Source organism: Littorina saxatilis, linkage group LG5 (assembly GCF_037325665.1).
Source record: "Littorina saxatilis isolate snail1 linkage group LG5, US_GU_Lsax_2.0, whole genome shotgun sequence".
In the NCBI taxonomy this organism is placed as follows: Eukaryota; Metazoa; Mollusca; class Gastropoda; order Littorinimorpha; family Littorinidae; genus Littorina; species Littorina saxatilis.
Window position 1 is genome coordinate 16,475,766 of NC_090249.1, and position 11,267 is coordinate 16,487,032.

At 43.2% G+C, this 11,267-nt stretch overlaps 1 protein-coding gene across 1 annotated transcript; it reads left to right on the top strand.

Moving 5' to 3' along the window:
• Positions 1–237: 237 nt before the first annotated feature.
• LOC138966409 (alpha-amylase-like) lies at positions 238–10,427 on the top strand. The gene is made up of 10 exons (XM_070338640.1): positions 238–381; positions 1,005–1,138; positions 1,600–1,745; positions 3,838–4,024; positions 5,973–6,149; positions 6,774–6,920; positions 7,587–7,751; positions 8,054–8,253; positions 8,631–8,914; positions 10,336–10,427. Exons 1-10 carry the CDS (start codon positions 342–344, stop codon positions 10,371–10,373), a joined length of 1,518 nt encoding a protein of 505 aa, XP_070194741.1. The 5' UTR covers positions 238–341; the 3' UTR covers positions 10,374–10,427.
• The last annotated feature ends 840 nt before the right edge of the window (positions 10,428–11,267 follow it).

The following is an 11,267-nucleotide window of genomic DNA, read 5'->3' on the forward strand; positions in this document are numbered from 1 at the left end:
TCTGTCCATACGGTAATACCAGGTACAAATATAAACGGTATTTCATAATGAAAATAATAAATGTTGGCCTTCTGCTGAAAAGCTGTCTAAAATGAGTTAAGCCAAAATCCCGTGACGACGTCGATACCTTTCTGACCCAAACACTACTCTCTAACACATGAGCCGTACTTGTTTGCACCAGTGTACTACAACTTCTGTTCAGGAATAAGTCCTTTGACCCACATGCAAGTATTCTTTTTAACCCACATATTCGGCTGTCTGTGTCAACTTACATCAAACCGTCCAGGCCTGCGAATCTTGGGGTTCACTAACTGTCCCGAACGTGTTCTCCGTCAATCAAAATGTTATTGACTGGTTTGATGCTGTTATCCCTTGGCACAGGTAAAGGCATATTTATAATTTGTTTGCTGAAGTGCTGGAGCGTACACACGTACACAAAATGAACAGGTTATGACTCACACTGTCATTGTTATGACTTTAGTTGCTTATAAAAAAGCAGGAACACCCAAGTCTAGAATCGGTGTAGTTAAACTATTCTGTTTATCTGTTAGACTGTAAATGTTCCGATTTTCTCTATCAATTCTGACCTACTTACTCTTCCATAGTTAGTCTGTACTTTGCTTTTATACAACTAGTTAACGTTGATAATCTTTTTTTGAAAAATGACAGACAGAAAGATCAAGCAACCAAACAAAGACATAAAACGCACATGGCATGTTCTTTTATTTATTTATTTATTTATTTATTTAAATTGATTACACCATTAAAGCAATTCAGCTTGTGTGTGTGTGTGTGTGTGTGTGTGTGTGTGTGTGTGTGCGTACGTGCGTGCGTGCGTGTGTGCGTGCGTGCGTGTGTGTGTGCGTGCGTGCCTGCGTGCGTGCGTGTGTGTGTGTGTGTCCTCTCTTTTCTCTCTGACGTCACGTGCCCCTGTCTTCCCCTCCCATCCCCCTGTATAAATATACTGCATGCCTTGTGAAACGTGAGAGTCTGAAATGACACAGCGAGAGCAGCGTACCACGAACCCAACTGTGCCCCCGGCAGGTCGGCCATCACTCACCTGTTTGAATGGCGCTGGGACGACATTGCTGACGAATGTGAACGATTCCTGGGACCTTATGGGTACTGTGGGATACAGGTGAGAAATGATAGGTAACATTTCTAAGTTAAAAAGTTTGTTCTTGGGGAAGTTGATGGGATCGATTCTAATAATTAAATTTGCAATTATAGTAGAACCTCCCTTTTTAAGACCTGAACAAAACTGACATACTAAGTCTTACAAAGGAGGGAGTCTTAATATGGAGGTAAACTTACAGAGTCTGAAAAAAAGCAACGTCTTAAAAAGGGGGAATCCTGAATTGGGGGGGGGGGGGCTTAAAATAGGGATTTTACTGTGTGCCCATGAGAGTTTCGACTATCCACAGAATCACCTTTTTCACATCGTGAACCAAATCTGGCAGCTCTGGCAAAATAACGGCAAACGACATCACTGCATCTGATTGTGTTAAGAGCGAGAACTTACATAAAGATATACGCGAGTAGGAATGTACTTTTAAACTATTGCAAATTAATCTCTGCTTAAATCTTTTTTTCTTTCAGATTTCTCCGCCCAGTGAGAACGCTGTGGTCAGCAGCAGGCCATGGTGGGAGAGATACCAGCCGGTCAGCTACAAGCTGGTCACTCGCAGTGGGGATGAGAACGCTTTCAGGGACATGGTCAGCCGTTGTAATCAAGTCAACGTCAGGTGAGTGTTGTGTTGTGTCCAGCATTCGTTATCTGTTTGATGTTTTGGTCACCAGTAATTGTTTTAATAATATTGTTCTGGTAAAAAGACACTTCCGACTGGGAGAATTAAATGGCGGAAGCACGCGTAGTCAATTCTTGTGTGAAAGGCGTATAAAGAAATCATCCTTAGGCCCGCATAGATATAATATAATGTTTCACTAATGCACATTATTGCACATCTCCTGACCACAGTCGTACAAGCCAGTTCTTCCAAATCGATTATTTGAGGGTGATTGGTTGACATTGACATGTCACACGGTGTTTCTAATTCTAACATAGTAAAATTGCTCCAAAGATAGCCACAGTTCACGTGGATATCTGTTTCTGGATTGGTAATTGTTAGGCAAGAGTCCTTATCTCTTGTTCATGTATGACAATTAAATGTGAAAAGAGACACGAGTGAAAATGTACTGTTCAGTTTAATCAAAATGCACAACTAAACAGATACTCGATGGATCACACACTCACTTATTCACTCACTCACTCACTTAATCCGGCAATCAATCAGTCAATCAATCAATCAATCCGTCAATCAATCAATCAAACAATAAATCAACCAATAAAAGCGTTTCATCTCACAGGTTTAACTGTGGTCCCTATTATACTGTTTAATAATTTGATAACATACAATGCGAAGAGAGGTAAGGAACTCGGCTTGGGACCACCCGAAAGTGTCCCTCGCTGGAATTGTACATGTCCTTTCGTGACGGGTGTAGTGTATAATTTAAATGAAAAAGTCGCTTGTTCATTTCACTGCTTGTTATTGTCGTAGTTGCCAGGAGATTGGTTCCGAAAACTCTCAATTAATCTTCTTGCACAATCATGTCTCATGCATTTAGAGCACTAACGTTCGTATGCATTTAGAGCGCTTAGGCCAAAAAAAAAATAGGTGTGGTTAAGGTAACATAGCCAAACAAAATAGGGTAGGAAGGTAGGCAATCACTTTTGTTGTTTTTTTCCTTTTTTTTTAATGTGTACAAATTAAACCTACTTGACAGGGAAATAAGTGTGCGACTCGAGCGCTTTCGCTTTCATTGCGTTTTCTGCACTCGGTTTTATTTTTATTTATTTTTTTTGACAAATGTAATAAAAAGTTATAGGGTCGGCCCCTAAAAATAGGGTAGGTCGGGTTACCGTAACCACACCTATTTTTACACCCCCGGTATAGGGGTGTGTATAGGTTTCGGTCGATGTGTTTGTTTGTGTGTTTGTGTGTTTGTGTGTTTGTGTGTTTGTGTTCGCATATAGATCTCAAGAATGAACGGACCGATCGTCACCAAACTTGGTGAACAGGTTCTATACATTCCTGAGACGGTCCTTACAAAAATTGGGACCAGTCAAACACACGGTTAGGGAGTTATTGGTGGATTAAGATTCTACAAGGACTTATAGAGAAACATATTCATGGTCAAAGGGAAATAACCTTCTCAGTTGGTGGCAGTGAGAATGGGTGCAGTGAGAATGGTTATTTCCCTTTGACCAACGGGGGTGTTTTTCCTACCTCGAAGGAATTTCTTGTTTTTTTAGGCCTTACGTCCCTTTGTTTCTTAGATCAGGGCATAATTAAGTCATGTCAGGAGACCTCGTGAATTGCGGAGGCGTCCTCTGCTAAGAAGTTTCCACTCGTTGGGGGTTCTTCACATTACAGATACCGTTGCATAGAATTCGATTTGTTGATTGTGGCACTTGTCAGTACCATTCAGTTCCCGGAACAAAACACAGACAGATACAACAACAAAATAACAATGATTATAAAAGGTTCCAAACAAAAAGAAAAGACAACAGCAACCAGTTTGGGTCAATTCTTTATCAAATTGTTGTCAGGCAGTCGCTGACTTCATCAGGATGGTAGGGATAAGTACTTGATAAAATGTTATTTGTTTGACATGTTAATTATGTAAATTGTATTGTAATTAACTTAACTTCTATTTCTTCTTGTTATTAATCGAGTTACCCTCAATGGGCGAGGGCCGGATGAAAAAAAAGCATGTATACATTGCTTATTCTGTTACCCTCGATATATAAAGTTCAATTCAATTCAATTCCTTCAGGATCTACGCGGACGCAGTGGTCAACCACATGACTGGGCCAGGTAACGGTCACGGGACGGGAGGATCCTACTATAACGAAGGAACTCTGCAGTACTCGGGTGTGCCTTACGGTCCAAACGATTTTAACAACCACGCCAACTGTCACACTAGCGACGGTGGTGTTCAAGATTACAATGATCCTAATCAGGTATGTCGATCGATCTATCGGGCTATTTAATTTAGGCAACAACAAAAAAATAGTCTGTTTACGGTAACCCGACCGACCCTACTTTTTTCGCGCGACCCTAGACTTTTTTGGCATTTGGGGAAAAAAAACAAAAAAACGTACAAATATGATTTTTTTTGGGGAAAAAAAAAAAAATATCCCGACCTACCGACCCTATTTTTTTGGTCTATGTTACCGTAAACAGGCCTTCTTTTTTTTTTTTGGCCTTATAGCTCCAACAGCTTGACACGTGTGAATTGTAGAGTTCTGTTTGTGATGGGATCTGGCCGCTGCTACTGTCTCTCTGTAGATGAGCGAGAGTGTGCAGGGGGGTGGGAGGGTGGTGAACCACTGTACATAAAGGGAAAGTTTGTGTGCGCGCCTGTGTGTGTGTTTAATCAAAGACAAATGTCGCCAATGTTTTTACAGAGTGACGTTAAATAAACGATTTTATCATTATCTCCCTGTATGTTCTTGGTTGCCTTTGAGTACCCATAATTGTTCTTATAGGGCTAAGAAACTAGCTCTAAAATCTCAATCCTGTTTGATTGGACTTCGCCTCCAAAGGTTGATTGTAGTGTTCCAGCACTCAGTTACATTATATCGACCAAAAGTTGCAAATATCAATCCAAAGTCTATTTCTTGACCTCCAAGACAAACGCCATTTTGTAGAAGGTTTCTGGCTAGTTTGACCATAGAAAGTACAGGGATTAATTATTCGTTGTGCTGTAATTTAGACACACCTGCAATGATAATTTTTTTTTTTTTAATATACACATAAACACAGGGGCGGACGAGGGGGGGTGCACGTGCACCCCCCCTACAGCAAAAAAAAAAAAAAATTTGGAAAGCTGATTCTATGACCATTTATAAGTTCAAATGGCACCAGATGGCACCATTTTGCTTCTTTGAGCCAAATTTTTTTCCGGGGGGGGGGGCATGCCCCCGGACCCCCCTAGCAAATTCGGGCGCTTCGCGCCCATCACATTCACTTTCGATTCAAAGTGCACCCCCCCTTACAAAGCAACTGATCCGCCCCTGAAACATAACATAATAACATAATAACATACAGCATACACAGAATTTACCAGCATAAGATACGATTGTCTTAGCGCATACACACGCACATACCTAGACAAGACACATAGGTACATAGACAGTAGGGTGGGTTGGTGAAAGGACAGGGGACATGGGGGGGGGAGGAACTGAAGTTGGGGGAGGTAGGTGGTGACGGTGGTCACACTTTAGCCTCCAAGTATACATGGGGTTTAATTATATAATAGGCGTATGATGATAATCTTGAAAATGTTCCGTAAGTATGCTTACCAATAAATAAAAACAAAAATTGCCGGGGAACGCAACCTTTATCAAAAAGTTTTGTGCGTCAGATTTCAGTTGCGATTTATCATCATATTCGGGGATTTTCGATAATGGGCTGTGACAAGGGCATCTAGCGATGAAAATTCGTGCCAAGAGTCTTGGGAACTTAGGAACTCAAATCTCTGATAATTATAGCAAATGCGTGCAACTTTGACTGCTGCCAGGGGCGAAGAAACAAAAACAAAGCCAGAGTGCAGTGGGACAATCAGGTCTTCAAAAGGAGTACGTCTTAAAATGGGAGTCAATTTACAGAGGTTATGAACAGAAAATGTTTTAAGAAAAACAAGGTCTTAAATTAAAGGGAGGAAGTCTTAAACTGGGGTGTCTCAATAGGGGGTTCCACTGTATTCGCTTCAAACATAACCCAGACATAGCGTTACACATTTTAAATAATTGTACGTTCAAACACTGAATTTAGGTGTGCCTTGTGTGTGTTCTGACATTACTTCAAACCCTCAACCGAACTGTAGAGCTCTTAGAACCATTAATTTTAAGACAGTGTTTTGGCTAGAATTTTCTCTTTAAAAGGCTTAATTTCCTACAACAACAGGTGAGAAACTGCCGACTGGTGGGCCTAGCCGACCTTGCCATGAGCAAAGACTACGTGCGGGGCAAGGTTGCTGGCTACCTGAATCACCTGATTGACCTGGGGGTGGCCGGATTCAGAGTGGACGCTGCCAAACACATGTGGCCTGGAGACCTCAAGGCCGTCTTCGGGCAACTGAAGGTAGTTAGAGAGACTACAGACAGGCAGGTAGACTGACTGAGAAAGAAAGAAAAATACAAAGATACAACGGCGAGAGAGCCAGAGAGGGGGAAGAGAGAGAAAGACAGACGGACAGACAGAGGTATTCCATTTTGTACTTTATTTCAAATCGAAAAATACTCCCTTTGACATGTTCAGTCAACTTTTATTTCGTTCTTTCCCATTTTTTTAGGGAATGAAAACAAGAACGTTGAAGCGTGATTAGCCATTCAGTCAAGCACAGAATCCAGACATACCAACGACGAAGCGATGACAGTCGAGCACTGAGAAACGTCTGATTCGCTCTCACCTTCTACACACAAACACACACTCACACACACACATACGCACACACTCACGCACACACACACGTACACACACACACACACAGTCGCACACTGTGACACACAGACACACACACACACACACACACACACACAACACACACACACACACACACACACACACACACACACACACAAATCTAGGGAGACAAACTTCACCTACCGCCCTCGTGAAAACAATGAGTCATGACTAAAACATTCAGTCAAAACTTGACTAAAAGTAAAAATGAAATGACGTGAAACATTAACCTGTGTCTTGCAGAACCTACGCAGCGATGTGTTCGGGTCCAACAAGCAACCGTTCATCTTCCAGGAGGTGATAGACCAGGGAGGGGAGGCCATCAAGGGTGAGGAATACCTGTCTACAGGGAGGATCACCAACTTCAAGTTCGGTCTGGAACTTGCCAGGGTAAACTTGATTGTATGTGGGGTTGGGTGTGTGGGGGCGGGGGGTAGCGGGTGTGTGAAGGATTGGAGCGGGTGACGGTTATGTCGTGGCCGGTTGGTGTATGGTCGGGGGGGGGGGGGCAGTGTTTATGGCAGTGTTAGTGTGTGTGTACGCGTGTACGCGTGTGTATGTGTGTGTGTGTGTGTGCGGGTGTGTGTGTGTGCGGGTGTTCGTGTTTGTGTGCATGGGAAAGAAAGGGGGGGGCTGTGTGTAAGTCAGTGTTAGTATGTGTGTGTGTGTGTGTGTGTGTGTGTGTGTGTGAGAGAGAGTACGTGCGTGTGTGTGTGTATGTGTGTGCGGGTGTGTGTGAGTGTGTGCGGGTGTTCGTGTTTGTGTGTATGTGTGTGAGCTCGTGAGAGAAAGGGGGAGGGAGAGAGAGAGAGATTGACTCAGAGAGGGGTGTTGGTGATGATATGGTACGAGTTGCTTGAAAGAAAAAAAATCTTAAAATGAATGGGTCGTGTTTAGGAAAAAACGTCGCGTCGTGAGAGTATTCCTTACGGCTGATGGAGATCTCGTTTATAAAGATAACATTTTATTTTATTTCATTTCAAATGTAATATAATAAATTATAATGCAATGTCGACGACAACCAGAATTCCTCTTAGCATTGCTGTGTGTATACAGGTATTCCGTCGTCAGAACGCCATGAAGTGGTTGTACAACTTTGGCGAGGGCTGGGGAATGTGGAGCGGAAATGACGTCGTCAACTTCGTCGATAACCATGACAACCAGAGAGGTCACGGTGGTGCCGGTGGTGTTCTGACGTATGCTGACCCTCGCAATTACAAGGTAAATCATGTGTGCGGGGGGAGCGGGGAGGGGTGAGTGCGTGCGTGCGTGCGTGCGTGCGTGTGTGTGCCACGGTGTGTGTATTCGCTCGCACGCATGCGCGCGCATCAGCCTTTGTGTGTGTGTGTGTGTGTGTGTGTGTGTGTGTCCTTACGAACCGTGCGTACATGCGTACATGTGAGTGTGCGTGCATGCATGTGTGCGTGCATGCCGCGTGGGTGCGTTCAAGTTTGTGCCTGTCTGCCTGCCTTTATGTGTGTGTGTTCGTCCATAAGTGTCAGTGAGTATTATCTACTGTCCAGATGGCCACAGCCTTCATGCTGGCCCACCCCTACGGCTTTCCCAGGCTGATGAGCAGCTTCAGCTTCAGCAACAGTGAACAGGGCCCACCCAACAACAATGGCCAGATCGCCCATGTAACCGTCAACCCGGATATGACGTGTGGCGGCGGTTGGGTCTGTGAGCATCGCTGGAGACAGATCTACAACATGGTTGCTTTCAGGTGATTGGCTTCCCCACCCCCGGGTACCCCCCCCCCCCCCCCAACCACCCCGCCCGTCTCTCTCTCTCTCTCTCTCTCTGTCTCTCTCTCTTAACACATGCCGCTGTTTGTTTCTATTTTTTTTAAACTGTTGTATTTCTGAGTATCCTAGATGTATATAATCTATGTTTCCATTTGTATTCGAATATTTCTGAGTTTCTGTGGTTTTGTTATTTTCATTTGTCTCTGTCTTGATTTTTGGCAAGCGTTTAAGTTGAAGGTTGCTCTTGTCCCAAGTAAAGGCTGCGCAGATCTTTGGTGGAGAACATGATCGCTTGTAAACACTGCGAGGAAGAATGTAACATTAAGCAAGAACGTGACGAAGGTATTTTCAACAGAAACATCGCAGGCTCAGAACCCCTGAACAACTGGTGGTCCGGGGCCGACTACCAGATCGCCTTTTCCCGGGGGAACAAAGCCTTCATCGCCTTCAACCGCGAGAGCTTTGACCTCGACGCCAACCTTCAGACCGGCCTGCCCCAGGGCGCTTACTGTGACGTCATTTCCGGTGACCTAGAAAACGGCCGTTGCACGGGCAGCACGGTGTATGTGGGCGGTGATGGGAGGGCCAGCATCCACGTGTGTGCACAGTGCTTTGACCCCGTGCTTGCCATCCATGTGGGTAAGTCGACTGAAACAGGCCGGGAGATGGCTCAGTCGGCCCATGTGGCTTTGAAACGAGCTCGTCGCCATTGGCGTGGGTTCGAATCCCGGGGGATTTATTTCCTAAAGTCAACTTTGTGTAGACTCTCCTCGGTGTTCCATCACCCCCAGTGTGCACGCATGGCGTAAAATAAAGATCCCAAATTAACAGCTAAGTCTTAGGGCTAAAAAAAACCATGAACACACGCATGCAGAAAAACAGGAATGAACAAGTCGCGTAAGGCGAAAATACAACATTTAGTCAAGCTGTCGAACTGACAGAATTAAACTGAACGCACTGCAATTTTTCAGCACGACCGTATACTCGTAGCATCGTCAGTCCACCGCTCGTGGCAAAGGCAGTGAAATTGACAAGAAGAGCGGGGTAGTAGTTGCGCTGAGAAGGATAGCACGCTTTTCTGTACCTCTCTTCGTTTTAACTTTCTGAGCGTGTTTTTAATCCAAACATATCATATCTATATGTTTTTGGAATCAGGAACCGACAAGGAATAAGATGAAAGTGTTTTTAAATTGATTTCGAAAATTTAATTTTAATCATAATTTTTATATTTTTAATTTTCAGAGCTTGTTTTTAATCCAAATATAACATATTTATATGTTTTTGGAATTAGAAAATGATGAAGAATAAGATAAACGTAAATTTGGATCGTTTTATAAAATTTTGTTTTTTTACAATGTTCAGATTTTTAATGACCAAAGTCATCAATTAATTTTTAAGCCACCAAGCTAAAATGCAATACCGAAGTCCGGCCTTCGTCGAAGATTGCTTGGCCAAAATTTCAATCAATTTGATTGAAAAATGAGGGTGTGACAGTGCCGCCTCAACTTTTACAAAAAGCCGGATATGACGTCATCAAAGACATTTATCGAAAAAATGAAAAAAAATTCCGGGGATATCATTCCCAGGAACTCTCATGTAAAATTTCATAAAGATCGGTCCAGTAGTTTAGTCTGAATCGCTCTACACACACACACACGCACAGACAGACACACACACACACACATACACACACACACACATATACCACGACCCTCGTCTCGATTCCCCCTCTATGTTAAAACATTTAGTCAAAACTTGACTAAATGTAAAAATGGATAGCGCCGTACTGTATGGCAGCTCGCTTTCCCCAGAGAGAACACTACCCAAGTTTCCATGAACAAAACCTCAAAGGATCATACATTAATTACCAACCTTACTATACGTGATTGATTGAATGAGTGAGAGATCGAATGTGTGATTGATAGATTGATTCGGAAAGTGAATGACGGAGATTAAATGAGTGAGAGCGTGATCGATTACATTTTTATTTGCCTATTAATTGAGTGTGTGTGTGTGTGTGTGTGTGTGTGTGTGTGTGTGTGTGTGTGTGTGTTTTACAGGGGCAAAGATTGGACAGCGTACACGAAGAATCGGATAAACTGTGCCATTGATTACCTTTCGCTGTCTGTTTGAATAAAGCATACAATGTACAGTTTATTGCATTACTTTTTTTGCATTCAGCTGAAGTGGTTTGTGTGTGTTTATGTGTATGAGTGTGTATGTGTGTGTGTTTTCCAGGGGCAACAAGAAATTCCTCCGATAGGAAAAACACCCCCGTTGGTCACAGGGAAATAACCATTCTCACTGCTCAGGATTGAGCAATTTAGAGCTTATCTCTAAGCCCTTTTGAACTGTTCTGGCTTCTCAAAGGAAGGCCAGTACATACAAATACACAAAAGCCGCCAGACCACATCACAAACAGAACTGAACAATCCATAGGTGTTGCCCACATAGAGAGAGACACACACACACAGACACACAAACACAGAGAAGCCGTATATATAGAGAGATAGATGACAGTGTATTTTTCGCGTGGCTATAAATTGATTCGACCTTTGCACTTTTACAGTGAGGATAATTTACGGGTCCAATTTACGTTCTGGACACTGCGGTGACCTTCTAAAAATAGTAACAGAACGCCGGGAATATCCGAAGATGCCCCCTCATAATAGTAAGTGCACCATACGAAGGAAGGGAGGTAAACGCTGAAAACATGGAGAAGATAAGGAAGAGTTATGCCGTAGTTGATCCCCCAAAAAACCAAAATCCACCAATAACTCCCTAACCGTGTGTTTGACTGGTCCCAATTTTTGTAAGGACCGTCTCAGGAATGTATAGAACCTGTTCACCAAGTTTGGTGACGATCGGTCCGTTCATTCTTGAGATCTACTTGCGAACACAAACAAACACACAAACAAACACACAAACAAACACACAAACAAACAAAAACATCGAGTGAAACCTATACACACCCCTATACCGGGGGTGTAAA

Coding starts and splice junctions, on each gene's coding strand:
- LOC138966409 (XM_070338640.1), top strand. CDS start 342: ATGTTATTGACTGGTTTGATGCTGTTATCCCTTGGCACAG. Junction 6,921..7,586: donor TCGGTCTGGAACTTGCCAGG/GTAAACTTGATT, acceptor GTGTGTATACAG/GTATTCCGTCGTCAGAACGC. Junction 8,254..8,630: donor TACAACATGGTTGCTTTCAG/GTGATTGGCTTC, acceptor TATTTTCAACAG/AAACATCGCAGGCTCAGAAC.